Below are 19,402 nucleotides of genomic sequence, written 5' to 3'. Positions count from 1 at the left end.
TAAAATTTCGTCTCTCTATGCCTAAGTTGCTTACCCTGAGAAATTTATCAAGGGGCAAATTTGCCCACCCTTTATCCTCTACTGTGATTTTTTTTTTTTTTTTTTCTGTCAAGTTTAGCTCGCGTTTTAGTAGTTAGGTCAAAGAAAATTACAGACGTTGTTAAAGAACAGTTGAAGGTTGAAGGCGAAGAGGGTGTTTTGTTTTGTCTTCAAAACGTACCGTTTAACTAAGCACTTTGCAATATGAAACGAGGGTTTAAGCAATTAAGCTCCACTCTTGAAAACCCAAACTTATAGTGGGCGCACAACTTACGATAAAAAAAAAAAAAAAAAAAAAAAAAAAAAAAAAAAGCCAATATTAACAAGACACGTCTAAACTCTCATATTGTTTTTTGTCTTCTTCCAAACTCTGATAGACTGATAGTTTCATTTGCAAAGTTATAAGGCACTATAAAATTGAATGGTTCAATAAAACTCATAAGGCACAATTTCTTCTTAAAAAGTTTCAGCAATTAGGTATGTAATAAACTTTTGTAGTGATTAATTTTTTGTATTTGAATAATTCTTTTAAATTAATATTTTTTATATTTAGATTGCTCCTTTTTTTTTCTTTTCTTTTTTATAATTGTTTTTATTTAATTATTTATGAATATATATAATTTTTGTTTCATATTTTAATTGTATAAAATACATAATTGTAGTTACCTAATATTATGGAGAGCAATGATTATATTGAACTCCAATCAAATTCTAAAGGAGCACGTATTGATGTAAATTCAGTAAATTTGTCAGTAGTTCCTTGTTTAAGAAAAAAAGCTTATGATTATCATCATAATGATATAAATCAAATTCAAAGAACATATCTACAAAATGGGCATTGTCAACAAATTAAACATAATTTTTCACAAACACAATTTAAAAAAAATTCTTGACCCTTCTGAACAAAAATTCTAGTTCCGCCACTGCTTCAAACTGTTTATACTATAAAATTAAGGACTTGCCATTAAAATAGTCGGGGTTCATTTATATAATTAAGCAGAAAATAATAACTTTTATCCAAGTAAATTAAGGAACAGCTAATTCTATGCTAAAGACTAATTAATTATATATATATAGCAGATAGCTAGAAAATGCTGGGATCCATACTGCAATTGCTTGCAGCAACCTAGCTATATAACACTGCATGCAAACTTCTGGGAAATAATTAATGATATTAAAATTTGGTTTATATATTATGAACTAATATATATATATATATATATATATATATATATATATATAGATAGTCGATCGTGTTGTTGTAAAATCGATCTGCTAAAAACCAAAAGAAAAGTTGAAAGGTTTGGAAAAGTTGAAAAAAGACGAATGGGCGGGGGACAAGGTAGAAGCAAAAAACGACAACTGAATTGCTGATGACCGTTGGTCTTTTGTAAATGCTCTTCTTTTGGGACATCAGATCACGTGGACATCATTGAATAGATTATGTTGGCTTCCTCAGCTTCAATGTTTTGCTCAATGATATGATAAGATGCCATAGTCGTCACTTCTCGGCCACTAATTTTCTTACTAATATTATTTTGTCGTTTGCCCTCCTCACTTCTCAGCCACGCTTTTCTTACTATTTATTGTTTGTTTTTTTGTCATCAGGCTGCCGACTACGTCTCAAGACAGCCTTTAGTTTGACAGATCGAGACCATAAACATGCTTGTACGATGAAATCACGAAAACAAATGTGGAAAGGAAAGCAAAGGAAAGGAAAGGAAAGGAAAGCAAAAACAAAATATATGGCTTATATGTATATATATATATCCATCTTAACTCGATCTCGACCTCTTCTATTTTGTTTTCTTCTTTTTTCTTTTTCTTTTTTTAAAACAATTGTGGAAAGAAAAGCAAGAAAAAATACGACTTATGTCTCTTCTTTTATTTAATTTGTTTTCTTCTTTTTCTTTTTTTCAAAACAAATGTGGAGAGAAAAGCAAAAAAACAATACGGCTTCTTTTTTTTTCTTTTTCTTTTTTTCAAAACAAATGTGGAAAGAAAAGCAAAAACAAATATGGCTTCTGTCTCTTCTTCTTTTTCTTTTTTGGATAGTCGTCTCATATTTTTTTCAAAATCCTATGATTCCTAGCTAGGGCAATCTATCCCATATTTTTCTTTAAATCACTCATAACACCTATATATGATGGGCTTAATGACGTTTGAGGGACAAGATCTTTAGACTCTTTAAAATTAAAGAAAAATGTTATTTTTTTCTTCCTTTCTTTCTCCTGGTACATACGACTCCATCCATATATATATATATTTTTTTTTTTCGGGTTGTATTTGTAAAATTCACATGTGGATCCTACAGATCAAATGACGGATTTAAAAAATATTTTAACAAAAGATAACAAAAGTTGAAATAATAACAGGGTCTCAAAATTAAATAGAGCCCTTTCCCGATACGGCCTCTTGTTTCGCATAAAATATTCTAAAACTTCAAAAGGTCATAACTTTGCACTCGGTTAATTGTTAGATCTGTTAAATCATCATTTGTCACAAAAGCTTAATTAATCAATACTTTAACAGGGTAGTCACAGTTGCCATGTCACCATCACTTCCCGCCGGCCTAACAATCATGCATGCATAAAAAATAGAAAACATAAGGAAATTAAATAATATTTTTCTATATTAGCATTTATGATATTTTTCTGCATGTAGTTTAAAAGTAGATGTTAAAATTAACCAAAAGAGCTGTAGGTGGAGATACAGAACATAGCCAAGCCCAACTTGAATATTCGATATATTATTGTTTAGGGGGCCTAAAGCAAATATTGATGGGTCTCAGTGTTATATTTTACAAATCCAAAAAGAAGTGGGCTTCTTTTTATCAGGACTGCGCAAAAATCAAAGGTCAGCCCACTACGAGAATATTGGGCATTACACAACTCGAGCTAAGCCCATCGTCAGCAATAAAGATGTCTTTTTTTTAGGCCACATAATAAGCCTAGGCTAACCTTTTCAAATATATATATATATATATATTTTAATCTTCTTCAAGCCCTTTGTTCTTGCACTCGGCCTCCTGGCTTACAATATAAACTTCTTTCTTTCTTTCTTTTCTTTTCTTTTCTTTTTTTTAAGTTTGAAGGACATTGATCTAATCTTTAATTTTGGAACAACATTATTATTATTATTATTATGAGAAATGATCTTTTTACATTTATTTTTAAATTAATATTAAATTTGTGAGTCCTACATATTCAATGGTTGATTTAAAAAAATATATAAATGAGATGTACAAAAGATATATATGTATCATGTCTTATATTATTACGTGCTCTTTCCATATTCTCTACATGTTGTATTATTTCTAAATATTCTAACATCCTTATATATATAGAGGAAATAATGGTAGGGAACGTCTTTTTATTCTCCAAAGTTGATGTACCTTTTAAAATTACGATTGAATTTTAGATGGATCACTGTTGAATTTTAATCTAACGATAATTTTAAAAGCTACATAAACTTTACCAATTGTAATTTTATTTTTTTTTTATTTTTTTTTGTATAGTTTATACACCCTTAAACTACTACCCAATTGACAATGTTTCGTAAACTTTTAAGTGTAACATTATCTTTCCGAAACTACTAAAAATTTGTCAATATCTCCCATGATGAAAATATCGCTAATAAATGAAAAAAAAAAAAAAATGAAAAAAAAAGAAGAGAAACTGAGCCACCCCTTAGGCCATATCTGGACTTCTAAATTGAAAGGGCTACGGAGGAAAGCACCCAAATTTTGTGGAAGATTCAGATCAACTCCTCAATTTTGGGAGCATAATTTCAATTTAAAGAAATGGGCAAATTGGGGAGAGATTCAAATTCCAAAATGCGGTGAAATTTATTGAACAACTGACATGATTTATAACATCAGAACACGTACAGACTCAAATGAGACAAGTTTGTCTGAATTTTCCTGCCCTTTCCAGGCAACCAGACATAAATGTTTGTTCAAAATCAAGTGCAATACAATTATTTGTTAAAATTTGAGAGAATTCGGACAAATTATTGTAAGAGACCACTTATAAAACTTACTTGACCGAATAAAAATTGAGTTACCCAATCATTTATCCGGTCAGGTGGGTCTCATAAGTGGTCTCTTACAATCATCTGTATGAATTCTCTCAAATTTAAACAAATAATTTTAAAGGATCCTAATCTAACTCGGGCAGCAGAGGAGCCAAAAAGTTATTATTGTGGGGCTGAACTAAAAATATGATAAATACAACTTAAAAAAAAAATAAAAAAATGAAGCAATTTATCACATAACACGTGTTTAACGAAAAGTATATCCATAAAAGTTCATAAATATGTGTCAAAATTGATATATCAACAACGTAACATGTCAATACACTATTGACATGAACTATTTTATTCTCCCAAAATTGATGTGGCTTTTAAAATTACTATTGACTTTGATCGAATAGTAATTTTAAAAGTTACATCAACTTTATAAGGATAAAAAAAGAATAAAAAGATGATCTCTAACATACGAGCACTTACCTTGAATAAGCCTTTGCTAGACAACTTTCATATAAGTCAAATATTTTTTTTGTCTTGAACCAACTTTTACATCACAAAAATAAACCCTCAAAGACAATAAGGCCACCTAGAACAGCTTGGAGAGGGCAAGCAATTGAGTTGATCTGGTCAATCGTGAAGGAGAAGAGGGTTGGTGAAAATTGGGAAGAGGATTAAGACCCCATATGGTTCCATCAATTAAAAAACCCAGAAAAGAGAAAGAATAGTAGAAGGCAAATAGAGAAAATAGTGATTAATTTTCTTTTATTGCTTTAATATTTATATTTTTTTTAAAAAAAAAAAAAAAAAAATCATCAAAACTATGTTGTTTTGGCATCGGATAACAATACTTAAATTATAAGATTGAGTAATACGACAATAAAAAATCTAAAATTTTGTCAAAATTTAGGAAAATATTAGATTTAACCAAACTGTAAACATCGTAGGGTTTGTCCCTTTACCGAGTCTTTTCTTTTTCTTCCATCAAAGCCGCGTCCAGTTGACTCCAGGATGACTTCACACGGTCAAGTAATTTTACAAAAAGCCTTATTGAATATCAAAGAGCAAAGCTAAAATCACAGGCACAAGTCTACCTACCCAGCATGTCATTGGCCCTAAAACATCACCCAACACACCCTTCCGTGTAACGATATCACACCCCCAAAAGCCCCCTCTCACTCGGTCGATGCCCTCCCGTTTCCTCACTTTCTTCATCGCACTTTCCTCAAAGTTTCTCCCAGCAAAAAACAGAGTATAAGGGAGTTCACCAAAAAAACAGAAAATCAGTTTTTTCACCGACGATTACAGACATGGCCGATAGCGAGTCCGGCGGGTGTTGCCGGTGCTGTTTCAGCTTCATAATTACTCTCGGCCTCACATCCCTCTTCATGTGGCTAAGTCTACGTGCTGACAATCCCAAGATTACGATCAAGTACTTTTATCTCCCTGCCCTCAACAAAACCTTTAACAACCGAACAACAAACAACACCCTCATCATTGAGCTGAAGCTGGACAACGGCAACAAGGACAAGGGGATTTACTATGATGCCATCAACCTCACTTTCTCCGACAATCCCAATAGGTCACTGTCGCACCTGATGGGGAACCATACCATTCCTGCGTTCCGACAGGGGCAGAACAAAAAGGCCAAGAGGATAGTGCCCGTGGAGATCAATCGAACAATGGCTACCCTGGCGGCTTTTCCAAATGGGTCGGCGGTTTTCCGGGTGGATATGGCGACCGCGGTGAGGTTCAGGATCATGTTTTGGAAGACCAAGAGGCACAGGTTGATGTTAGGGGCAAGTGTGGGAGTCAATGACCATGGCGTTGGTAACTTCAGCAAGAAAAAAGGGATCAGGCTCAAGTCCGGCGCACCGGAGCATGGAGGCTGTTGCGCGCAGATGGGACTTTTGGTTGGATTGATGGTCTTGGTTTTGCTTTAATTTTCTTTGACTTTTCATGATTTCGAGGCATTTGAAGGTTGAATTATTATTATTATTATTATTATTTTCAATTTTACGGAAATTGTTTGTACTACTTTATGTACGAAAAAAATGTTGTCGTTTGTGGGAACTTTTAGGAAGAATTTTTATAAATTAATTGTTATTGTAATTTTTTTTACAAATTTATAAAAATTAATATTATGTCACGTGACCACTAAATTTTAATAGTATGATTTTGTATGTATTACGCTGATTTATTACATTAATTTATAAATATAATAAATATCACACGATTATTATAATCCCATTTTAGTATTTGTCGTAATAAATACTATATAGACTCTCACTTTACTTTGTAAAGTTTTTAATAAATTCAAAATGCAGAATTAGAAAGTTGTCCTTGAAAATGTAAAATGCATATTGTTTATTGTTAAATGTATATTGTTTATGATTCTTGTACATTTTTTTTTTCTTAAATTAATCATTAAATCTGTACGTCGGATTTACAAGAATCTACATATGAATTCTACAGATTCAATAATTAATTTAAAAAAGAGATATACATATAACATATCTCTTATTTATATGAACAAAGGTATATCTTCACATAAATTTTTCGTTTCTTAAAGTTTACTTGCATTGTTAATATAAAAGTATTAACAAATAATATAATTACAAAACACTCTTAAAAATATAAAAAATAATTACTTTTACTAGTGGGTACAACATGTTTATATGAACAATTAGAAAGGTGTATATATTCACAAAAATATTCTGTGGAAATTTGGTATTTTTTTATTCTTTTTCTTTTGGACGTGTAAAAAGATGCTTTTTGTTAAGAATGGTCAAAAACTGAAGATTGTGTGACTTGGTCATGATGCATTTTTTTCTGAGCAAATTGTTCATTCATTTTGCGCTACTTTTAGAATGCCTAAACCCTAATCTAGCTCACCCACCAACCCCTCCTTTGTCTAATTAAATTATTCAATATGGTAGTTATCTACCTATTAAAGCTGATGACTTTGTGCATAATCTGGGATAAAATGTCAATAGCTTGGTCGGAAATTTCCGACCACCTTCATTCATTTGATAATTAATTTGAGATTATCTGCACAGGAAAAAAAAAAAAAATAATTAGGGATGGTATGTTTTGCAAATTGAACAGTTGAGATCGTGGCAGATGGTTGTCTCAATAAGAGGGAATCTACATATTTGGTTCATTATTGTTTCGATTATTAAAAGATAGGAAAAAATACTCTAGAAGTCTTTGATGTATCAAATTTATCCAAATCGTTTAGTTTAAATTATATTTGTTAATTTTGAAAAGTGGACAGTTAGTATCCGCGCTTAGCCCTCAATTAGAGATCCCTCCAAGGAAATTAAAGGTCAGAATGGTGCGCCGCCAAGGGAGATGGGGATGGTGGCACCACCTCCGATGCTTAAATCAACAAGTGTATAAATGTAAGAATAAGGAAATAGATAGATATTAGGACATGAGAACATACCTAATCTACCTGTTATAGTCTCCTATTGACCTTATATAGGCTAAATAGGATTTATGTTGTGTGCCTTCATAAGGCAATAGTCATTAATTATGCCACCCATTATGGGTTATTTTTCTATAATTTCCATTATACGATGCTTTTCAAATATGATCTATCTGAACGTGTGCTCAAAGTAAGCTGTGTTTTGGGCCTTGTGCAAGGCTTTGAGGTGGGCCTCCATTTCAGCAAATCAATTCTCGCAGCTAGGGGTGTAAACAAGCTAAGCCACTTGCGAGCTTATTCGGGATCGACTCGATTTAAACTCGACTCGTGCTCGAAATGATTATTAAATGAGCCGCTCGTGAACACAAAAATAGGATCGATTATTAAACGACACAAACTCGTATAAACTCGGCTCGATTCGGTTAAAGTTCATGAACCCGCTCATATAAGGATCGACTCGCTTATTAAGGCTCGACTCGTATATATTTATTATATTAATTTGTTAATATAGAACTTATTTTTATAATATAGTATATTAATAAACAATATACTAATGTAAGCATAAATTAAATAACAAATAACAGTGGTCATTGGTCAGTGTAAATTAATTGGTTATATGTATAAAAAATAGTAAAAATGAATAATATCAATACTTAATTGTTAGTCATATATAAAATATAATGACAATCCAAATACTTAATCATATTATTCATGTAATATAATAGAATTATAGGACTATATAATCATATAATAATATAACATTGTGTCATATGACATTTAATCATTTTATTATATGTTATAAGTATTAGCATTAGATATTAAACAATCATTACATCATTTATTTATTTATTTTTTATTGTAAGTTATATAGTTGATTTAACATAAAATATAAATATATATTGTTTATATGTTATATATATAATGTAATATTAATTTTTAAATGAGCTCACCCCTTTTTTTGTGTGTTAAATAAACTATATGACTTACAACAAACTCAGCCGAACCGAACTTAATTTTTAGAACTCATCATAAGCTCGAGCTCGGCTTGATCAAGCTCATTTAGCCGACTTGAGCTTAATTGTTACCGCTCGAACTCGATTCGAGCTCGTGATGAATGAGCTCGAGATCGGCTCGGGCTCGTGATGAATGAGCTCGAGCTCGGTTCTGGCTCGCTCGAGCTCGGCTCATTTACACCCCTACTTGCAGCCTCCCATTTCGTTGGACCACATGTGTGAGTCAATGAGAATGATAGTAAAAGATCTATTCCAATATTAATTTACTCTCTAAGGTTAGAGCTGTAATCAAATTGATCATTTTGTCCACCTTCCCCCACGTCATATCCAATCAGAATGTGATGAGTAACATTTAGGGTGCGTTTAGGATTGCGATTTCGTAGACAATAAATGCGATTTTAAACTAAATCACAGAACTAAATAATTTGAAAGCTGCGTTTTTAAAAATTGCGATTTGAAAACGCAGAAAATCTGATTTTTCAAATCGTAGGTAAGATGGTGCTTTTTAAAAAACGCGAAATGTTAAAGGCTAATTTGCTATTTTAAAAGCTAAATAGCGATTTTGCCAAACGCTTAACTGCGTTTTTAAAAATCACTTTTTCAAATTGCACATTTTAAAATCGTTACTTTAAATCACATTTTTTGAAATCGCAAACCCAAACGGACCCTTAACTAAAAAAAAAAAAATCAATAAAAATAAAAGGAAAAGGAAAATTATAAATTATAAATGTAAATAAAAAAAATAAATAAAGGGTGGACGAACCAACTACAAGTTTTTTTTTTTTTTTTAAAAAAAAATAATAATAAAATTATTCTTTATATATATAAATTAAAGGGGACACAGATTGCCTTCTGATTGGATATGATGTTACAGCACCATTAGAAATTTAACGAAAATGTGAATGAGATAATTTATTTAATAACATTTCTAACTTTGTAGAATAAATTGATAAAATTTAAACCTTATCTAGCGATTTGATAAAAAATAAAAAATAAAAATAAAAATGAAAATAATGAGGCATACCTTATGAACCTTTAGAGCATTTATCCTTAGGGTTGTGGATCCACTATGATGAAGCTATCCGAATTTCCAAAAAATATATCACTTTTTTCGACTCGAATTTCATTATAAATTTAGATAGCTTAAAAAAGTAGGATGTAGACCCCTTGTGTCGAGCAGCCTACAGTGTTATTAATTAATTCACCCTCTTTAATTAAGTAAAACTTGGCCTTTTTTATATATATATAACCATGGAAAATTAAAAATTTGGACTACGACGACTAGTATCATTGACGTGAGTCCACTTTGAGCCTTTGACTGGTTGGTGGAGGAAGAAAATTGGTCCCACGCAAAACGCGTCTTGGATTTTTTCCACTACAGATGAGAGAAGAGGCCAGGACTAGGCTTGGCAATTTGGGTTGTCGTGTCAACTCATTTGGTTGGCGTGTTAACCCATCGGATTAGCGTGTCAACCCATTTAGCTAATTTAGTAAAAAATATGTAATTATCGCGTCATAAATGTGTTATAAACGGGTCGATGGGTCATAAACAGGTCATAAACGTGTCATAAACAAGTTGGTGGGTCATAAACGTGTCATAAACAAGTTGGTGGGTCATAAACGTGTCATTAATGGGTCATAAACGTGTCATAAACGGGTTATAGCATAAACTCAAACCCTATATATTCGTGTCGTGTTCGTGTCGAATTCGCGGGTCGTGTCAAAATTACCAAGCCTAGCCAGGACGAGAAAAAGGTGAGATAGAAATGAAGCCAGATCGAAATTTAGCGGCGGCCTCATACTTCTTTGGATTTTCTTACCAATAAAAGATAATAATAAAAAGTTACTAAGTTTATTTGAAAAAGACTTAAATAAATAAATAAATAAAAGTTTTTTCTAATTAGAATATGCAATGATATTATTATCAAACTTGAACGTTATCCATCCAACAATGAATAAAGTCCAGACATTATCCTACACAAAACTTAGAGGACGTAATCGATGATCAAAAAGTCTTAAGATGGTTGAATAATGATTTGTTAAGCATGCACTTAAACTCTTGAGATTCTAACATTTCACCAGATTAGTTGTTCTTTCGATCTCTTTTGTTGGTTTGATTTATCTATAGGTAATCAATGACTTAACGTTATTAATGCTCCGTTTAATTTGTTTCGACGTAAAATGTTTTTCATTTTAAAATATTTTCAACAAAAATCATTTTTCTTTCATAAAAATATTTTCTGGCGTTTGGTTTGTATGAAAAAATCACCAACAGCGTAAAACGAAAACCCGACAAACCAAATTCCGGTCGGAATCTAGCCTAGTTTGGCCGAAATCCGTCCGTACTGGTAAGATTCTGGCCAATTTTCGAGCGACGGTTGTCAGATTCTGGTGACCGTTGCCGGAATCCAACCAGTACAACGGTAACAGATTCCCATAAATGTATGTGTAAGAATGAAGAGTTTAAATCCAAAAAATGATTTACAGTTTTAAAATCGTAAATCATTTTTCAAAAATTAAAGAGACTTTTACGATCAAACTGGAAATGATTTCCGTTAACCATTTTTTTTTTTCACCCCCACCAAACACTGAAAAATGCCGAAAACATTTTTCAGAAAACATTTTACGCCGAAACAAACAAAGCATAAGTCTATATATAATATCAATATATTTTTTAATTCAACATATAGGTCACCTGCTATGATACTAAAAGTTAAGGGCTTAAGTAGGAGTAATTCTACATGTACATTAATGCTTCGTTTGTTTCGACGTAAAATGGTTTCCGTCGTAAAATAATTTCAGGGAAGTCATTTTTCTAGAAAATATTTTTCGCCGAAAGCATTTTTCGGTGTTTGGCGCGTAAGGAAAATCACAAATATTTTTAATATTTTTATTCAATCATATTAACCTATAAAAATCAATTTTTATTCAAAACATATAAATATTAATATAAAATAATATAAAAATTACCGAAGACGAGATTCTGTCACCGACAGGATTCTGGCCACTTTTACGGGATTCAGCCATTCCAGCTACTATAGCCAGAATCCAAGATAAAGGCCGAAATCTAAACAATTTCGTCGGAATTTGGGTTGGCCGGATTTCCGGCGAAAGTGGTCGAATTCTGGCACAGAACGGCCGAACTCCGGCATACTGGCCGGAATCTGCCAGAAATGCTGGAATCCAGCCGTTCTGACCGGGATGTTCTGAACAGGTCCGGCCAGTCGGCTGGAATCTGGGCTGATCGGATTCCGGCAAAGATGGCCGGATTCCGTCGCCGAATTCCGGCGACATTGACCTGATGCTGTCGAATTTCGGTACTGGCAAGATTTTGGTGATGGTCGACTGCTTGAAGTAAAGGTCGACTGTGTCGTTTAATAGGGATCAAATGCGTCTGGCGTCTTCGGAAAATGATTTAAGCTTTTAAAAAGCGTAAATTATTTTCCGAAATTTACTAAGCATTTTTGGTCAAACAGAAATCATTTCCCGGTTGACTATTATTTTCGCCCCTACCAAACACCGAAAAATACCGAAATCATTTTACGTCGAAACAAACAGAGCATAAGTATCCATAAAACAAAAAAAAAAAACCTTTAACTACTAAGATCATGACAAAAAGACAAACACATGAGATGCAACATATGTTAATAAACCCCCTACAAGGGCCACAACCATAGATCTAGTCACAACACACCATGTTAATAAAGTTCAATTAAGAGCTATAAAATAGATAAATCAATCAATCATGGACATGAGCCAACTTATGCGCATGGCAAGACAATGATATGATAAGTTATAATTAAGCACCATTTGAATATCAAATGTTTTATAAAATAACTTATAGTTTTTTTTTTTAAAAAAAAAAAACTGAAAACACGACTAAAATATTCATGAAAGCTCTAAAATACCCGCTTGAAATTGGCATTTTTATTATTATTTTCTCTAAGCAAAACAGGGGAACAAAGGTTGAAAGGGATTGAAATTGGCAGTTTGACCAGACACGTATTTCACGCGCATCTTCCTCTAAAACTGGTTTTAGAAAGTATATATTTGAGAAATGATATTTTGTTACATAAAGACACAACTATTAATATAATTATTGATTTTTTTTTTTTTAAAAAAAAAAAACGATACCCTAATCCATTTACACGGTTTTGTGATTTTTTGTTTAATGAAAAAGAAGAAAAAAAAAAGAGAAAAAGTTAATAGTTGTATCATGGGGTAGCAACATATCACATCTCTATACATTTTATTGTATGGAGGTACGCACACGGGCAATTCAATGAAAATTGAGGCATGAGGCAAAAAGTTAAAATGAAGTATTTTTAATTTCAAATAATAAAATAATAATTATGGATAATATGTGAAATCGCCCAATAGCCCCAAACAATACGGAGAGGGGGTGAATAGATATTTTCCAACAATTACCACCAAAATAAAAATATTGCAACCACACACGTTCATCAAAATTAAATAAAGCTGTAAATATATCAAAAACAACAATTTTGGTGATGAAGTAGGAACATTTTGAAGAACTCTTCAAAAATAAAATTATTATAGAAGTAGTGAAACCCCATGAAACTTATCAATTATAGAAGATTAAACTAACAATCAGTTATACTTACAAAACCTTTGAAGTAAGCTTAAATTGTACCCAACAAACAACTCGTAATTTGTTTCTTACCGCATTGTAGTAGCTCAAAAACACTGGTCGATCAATCTTCTACCAAGCTTCCTTTGCAACCCAGAATTCTGAAAGTGAAGGTTTGATTTTGTATGGTTTAACAAAGTCTATGAAAGGTTTGAAAATGTTGTTCTCTCGAAGAGCACAGAATAATGGCCCTGGGGTCTTGTGAAAATCGAGGCTTATGATGCTTACATAAACCTTAGAAAAACAAAGGCTTTAGGTGAAAGTCTTTTTAGAAAATACACTATCTGAGGTAGAGGCGTTCAAATGGGCTAGTGATGCGTTCAATAGCGTGTTAGGTTTTCACATTTTTCTTGTGGCAGTGTTCGAACGGGGTTTGATCGCAGTTGCTGACTGGACATCTTTGTGCCTCCTTGTGAAACAATTCCGTTCAAACTGTCTTCAATCGGGCTTGCAACTGAGTCTCTCAGTGGTATCTTGAAAAACACAATGCTTCTTCGTCGTTCGAACGCAGTGCGATCGGCATTGCGATTGAACTTCTTAAGAGCTTGAATTTCAAAAGCATGATGACCTTTGTTGAGACAGTTTCCGGTCTGGTGACGTGTCAGTTCCTAATTGGCTTTCGGTGGCTTGGATACAAGAACCTGCAAGACAGCCAAGGATCATCGGGGGTTGGCCAATGAAACTTCCTTCGATGCTTAAGTTAGTAGAGAATTTCCAGGAAGACTGCTCATTGGATTGGTTGGTGTGTATGGAGGTCCCTAATTTTCTAGGATTATTGACCATCACGGTATAAGATGAACAGTGATCCAGTACAATGTGAACAGTGACATGACATGGTACTTAGACACCCGGTATGGTGCGCAGAGATTAAGTATGCAGTATTGACATCTAATGAGGTTTTTGACCTGATTTGACTCCACTAAGTGTCCAGATTAATAAATGCTGAAGACCTTAACCATTGAACCCTCCATACCTGTCAGGGTAGGTGTATTTTGTACAGCGAGTCTCGGTGGCATCCTCGGTACAACCATTCACTTCTACCGAGATCCCAATTGCCTCTGTGGTCGGCAATACGTTCCCATCTCGATAGTCGGTTCACTTTCTACATTAGCAGCGCATGCATCCAAATGCGAATGTTCGCTTGGTCTGTCTCCCGATGGAGGGATTCGACCGGGTACAGCTTGACCATTGGCCCACTTGGGTTTGGGGAATGATAATTCTCCAACAACTTTTGTTCTAACGGAACTGCACTTGGACCTCTCGGAAACGCAGTTCTTAATTTTACATTTTTTGTGATTTTTCCATCTTTGAAAATTTTTCTTGCCTTTTTAAAAGTTTTGACCTTTGTTATCCGAACAGAATTGTTGTACAGAAGTTTTCTGCTCTTGGAATAATAAAATTTCTATTTTTTTTTTTTAAATTATTTCTAAACTTCATGAAATTTCGCTTTTCATTCATCTTTGCTTCCGCTACATCAAAAATCTTCCAATCAGTTCTAAATTGTATCATTTCCTTCTAAATCGATCACTAATGCCATTCATGATCAAGACAGCCACATCCCTGTCTGCTCTAGCTTGTACGTGTAGCTTAATCCAATAGGGATTGATAGGTAGACTTTAGAATATCTCTTCCTAGGTTGTCACTATTTGTCTATTTGGATCATGTGCGCCCAGGGTTGTTTTGAATAATAAATGAGTTAAGATTGAATAAATTATTTAGTTTGATAATACATTTAAATTTGACTCATATTTAAAATAAAATTATATAAATAGAGCTTAAACATAAATATTCAGCTCAATTACAGCCTTAAAAAATCTCACAACTAAACGAGAACACTACTTTTCTTGGACTTTACCAAACTACCCTTGTAGGTTATTTTGTTTGGTCCTGCGTATATAATGATTAATTTATAATAATTCTTGAATATGTAAGTCTTTTTTATTAGATGTTAAATATTTAATGGTTAATTTAAAATTGTCTTAATTATTTAAATATTTATTTTTTTAAAAAGAGATGTAATTAACTATACATCTGCTCGCAAAAAACAAAATAAGATAGAACGCGTCCGACAGCGACGATGCCTTTATAAAAAGTAAAAGGCAGAACAATAATTCTCAGGCTACGATTACCCCTCCTACTTCCTCACCTTCGTCATCACATTCTTCGAAGCTAGCTTCGGTTCGTCGTCACTTTCTTTGAAGCTGAGGCTTCCGGGGCCAAACCGGAGAAAGGGGTTCGCCGGGGAAGAAATCATTTTGTCACTGACGAAACATGGCTGAGTCCACTGGCTGTTGCAAGTGCTGTCTGAGATTGATGATAAGTATAGGTGTCCTGTCGCTGGTCGTGTGGCTAACTCTGCGAGCTGACAAACCCAAATGTTCGATCCAATACTTTTACCTCCCTGCTCTCAACAAAACCTTAAATACCCCAACAAACAGTACCCTCTACTTTCTGCTCAGGCTGGACAACGGCAACAAGGACAAGGGGATTTACTATGATGCTCTTAACCTCACCTTTCATGACAATCCCAATAGATCACTGTCGCATCTGATTGGGAGCCATACCATTCCTGGGTTCTACCAGGGGCACCAAAAAAAGGCCAAGAAGGGAGGGGATGTGCAGGTCAATACCACACTGGTTTCCCGGTCGGGTTTTCCAAATGGGCCGGCGATTTTCCGGGTGGATTTGGCCACGGCGGTGAGGTTCAAGAACATTTTCTGGAAGTGGAAGACCAAGAGGCGCCAGTTTGTGGTAGCGGCAAACGTGGAAGTCAACGACCAGGGTACTAAAGTCAACAAGAAAGGTATCAGGCTCAAGTCCGGCGCACCGGAGAATCCGTACTGCTATCGTGCGCAGTTGGGGGTTTTGGTTGGTTTGATGGTATTGGTTTTGCTTAATTTTCGTTGACTTTTCATGATTTCAAGGCTTCTGAATGTTGATTGTTTTCCCCTAATTTCACGAAATTGTTTGTATTGCTTAACGTAGGAAGAAAATGTTGTTGTTTGTAAGAGCGGCTACAACCTTTTTTCTTTTCTTCTGGGCAGCCGATACAACATGTTTATATGAAGTATGAACAAATGCGTGTATCTTTGCAAAATTATTCCGTAGAAATTTACTTTTTTAATCATAATTGTTGTAGATGTGTTGTAATTTTTTCATTTTACTACGAAAAAAAAAAGTAAAAATTAAATTTCAACGGTTGAAAAAACTAGGCTGTACGTAAACCGAATGTGGCTTAGAGGTACAGCACAAAACTCTGTTTTGTAGTTCTTGAGTTTTTCTTACCCAAAAATAGATTTTTTTTTTTTTTTTTTTTAAAAAAAAAAAAAGAAAAAGAAAAAAGTTACTAAGTTCATCAGACCCAGAACGGAATTACAGTATCTACAATATTGTTTCTTAATATCAAACCTGAACGTAATCCATTTAAGATGAAAATTGGAATAAAATGCAAGTAGAATCCTCCCCATGTGATCACTAAATTCAGATGACCGATTTGGTCTTCTGAGACAGACCAATACATCATATGCAACACTCCTAATGTCTCTTCCCAATCACATAACACGGTTGCCTAAGTTCATGAGGTGGGACAAAACTAACATTATTTTGATAGTGTACGATAACAGTAGAAATTATGAATTAAAAGTAAAAAAATGAAATTCATGAAGAGAAAAAATAATAAATAGGGAAGAGATAACCCATAATTGCCTCAAATAAACAAACAGAGAAATAACTATTAAAGACTTAAAATTTAAATGATACTTCAAAACTTGATTGAAAAAATAACAAAGACTTGATGCCTTTATATAGGCTAGGTACCTCTTAATTTAACAAGAAAATGGAGAAGAAATCTTAATTGGAAAAGAAATACATAATCCTAATGGAAAAGGAAAAACCCAATCCTTATTTGAAAATGAAAACTAAAACACATGCATAAAATAAATTCTCCCTAAAGTCAATCTTCTCCTACATCAGTCTCCCTAGGTTGGAAAGAACTCTTCCTTCAAGTCGTCTCTGTCAGTGTTGTGAGTTTTAAAGTACTCGTAAGCGCACGAATCGTATGTAATATGAATCGTATGTAATATGGTGTGTGTGTGTGTGTGTGTGTGTAAGTGCAAGGTCGAATTCACAGGGAATTGTGTCGCAAAAATTAATTTTTATTTAAACTAATTCTATTTTAATCTAGTTCCAAATTTTTGGGGTTTTAACATGCAAAATAATATACAAAATAAAAATTGATTAAGAACAATTGATAAAAAGCAATAAGGTTTTCAGAATCCACCTCGCCAAATCAAACACTACCTCCTTGTATTTTACTCATACACCCGATAAACAAATAAGCCTTATTCATTGTTCAAGGTTCCATAAAAATACATATTAAATCATTCATTGAATCCAACTCAATAACAAATCACAACGAATATCCAATTGAAATCAAATCATCCACTGTATTTGTTTGATAAACAAATCACAATGGATATCCTCTTTCAAATTAAATGATTCGATGTCTCTGTCGGTTGAAACACATTGAATATCCAACTTTTAACAAATAATCATCACAACATTCAATCAAAAGAAATAAATCAATTAATTGAATTGGACTTGAACAATATTTTGATAAACATCAGAATTATATAAATAAAATAACAAGAATGTGACTGTAATCAATGGCGAGGTTTCATCTTCAACTTTAATTGAAGATTTAGCATCTCATGACTAAATTCAACATACTAACTTTAATTGAAAACATAAAACTAAGAGTGACTTACAAAAGAAAGAAGGAACACGAAGAAAATCACGAACGGCTAGCGGCTACAGCTCTAACTAGAAAATAATCTGACTTGCCTCCACACGTCGTGTATTTACAACAGAATGTATGTATATATATATATAGTTGCTAGCCTAGGGCTTCAGTGCTGCTCTTTTGGAAAGAAATTCCGTGTATGTTCAGTGCCAGTTATGGAAAGAACTCTCGATAGGAGAAGAAAATATATCTCTGCAGTGCCTCCCACCTTCATGTTACACGTACTCAAGAGAATATAACAAGTCGGTGCTGCTCCTTTGTGCATGGAAATAATCTCATTTGTTTTGGGAAGGATCGCATGGCTGCTGACACACGGCTTTGAAGAAAACTCGGTGCTGTTGCTCTTCCCAAATAAACGCATGCTACCAGGTCATGTCAGTACTCTTTCCTTTTCTATATGTAGCGCCCGCAAACATACTGTCTTTCCTTAAACTCATATTGCGCCGCACGTTTTCTTGCATCCTTTTCACACGTACGGTGAAACCAAAAATAGCAATGGATAATTTATTACGTCGTCAAGATTTCTTCATATATAGACTCTGATAACAAGATTCTGCATGTTTGGGACCTGTGATCCCAAACAATCCATAATTTCACTTGTTTTTCTGCTTTCTATTGCAATTCCACATAAAAACCGTTATTTTCTCTCAATGACTTGCAAAACACTAAAACACCAAAACTAGCCAAAAACATCAGAAAATAACAAAGCTAAAGGTTTAACAAAAGCAAATTAAGGGAGCTCAAATATACAATATTTGACACTCATCAGTTAGCATCAACAAAACATGGAGTCAAGTGCTTTAGGTTGAACACATTAGAGGTCTTTAAATGACTTGGAAGACGTAGTCGGTATGCATTATCATTTATTTGCAGAATCTCACAAGGCCTAATCTTCATCTCTCGCAGCTTGTTATACTCACCGACGGGGAAGGAATCACGTGTGAGTACAGCCCAAATCAAAATCACTAACCTCAAAAGTTACCTTTCGTCTATGGCTGTGAGAGTGTGTTTTGTACGTGGCATTGCTATCTTTTATCGCTTTCTTGACCTGGTCATGAACTCCTCAGAGATAGTCTGCCATTTCATCAGCCTTAATACTCAATCTACCAATATGGGGAATGGGTGCCATGTCAAGCACTCCTGATGGATTTTGCCCATACACAATCTCAAAAAGGCTCAGCTTAGTCATTCTGTTCTTGGACCCGTTGTAAGCAAACTCTACCTATGATAAAGCCAAATTCCACTGCTTTGGCTTATTTCCCGCTAAACTTCTCAAAAGATTTCCCAATCTCCGATTCACCGCCTTAGTCTGACCATCTGTTTGGGGATGGTAGGCACTATTGAAATTAAGCTTGGTCCCCATCCTTTCCAACAAGCTCTTCCAAAAATGGCTCATGAATTTTGTATCTCGGTCTAATGTAATAGATCTTGGAACTCTATGC

At 33.7% G+C, this 19,402-nt stretch overlaps 2 protein-coding genes across 2 annotated transcripts; both read left to right on the top strand.

Annotated features, from left to right (window-relative positions):
• Nucleotides 1-5,213: 5,213 nt before the first annotated feature.
• On the top strand, nucleotides 5,214-6,214 carry LOC133876469 (protein NDR1-like). The gene has a single exon (XM_062314752.1). The coding sequence runs from the start codon at nucleotides 5,376-5,378 to the stop codon at nucleotides 6,006-6,008; it is 633 nt and encodes a 210-aa protein (XP_062170736.1). The 5' UTR covers nucleotides 5,214-5,375; the 3' UTR covers nucleotides 6,009-6,214.
• A 9,049-nt stretch (nucleotides 6,215-15,263) lies between these two features.
• On the top strand, nucleotides 15,264-16,256 carry LOC133875243 (protein NDR1-like). Its single transcript, XM_062313293.1, has one exon. It carries the CDS (start codon nucleotides 15,431-15,433, stop codon nucleotides 16,064-16,066), a length of 636 nt encoding a protein of 211 aa, XP_062169277.1. The 5' UTR covers nucleotides 15,264-15,430; the 3' UTR covers nucleotides 16,067-16,256.
• The last annotated feature ends 3,146 nt before the right edge of the window (nucleotides 16,257-19,402 follow it).

This window comes from Alnus glutinosa, chromosome 8 (assembly GCF_958979055.1).
Source record: "Alnus glutinosa chromosome 8, dhAlnGlut1.1, whole genome shotgun sequence".
Classification (NCBI taxonomy): Eukaryota; Viridiplantae; Streptophyta; class Magnoliopsida; order Fagales; family Betulaceae; genus Alnus; species Alnus glutinosa.
This window is presented reverse-complemented; position numbering and strand designations above follow the sequence as displayed.

Excerpts from the sequence above, each read along its gene's own strand:
- LOC133876469 (XM_062314752.1), top strand. The coding sequence starts at position 5,376 with ATGGCCGATAGCGAGTCCGGCGGGTGTTGCCGGTGCTGTTTCAGCTTC.
- LOC133875243 (XM_062313293.1), top strand. The coding sequence starts at position 15,431 with ATGGCTGAGTCCACTGGCTGTTGCAAGTGCTGTCTGAGATTGATGATA.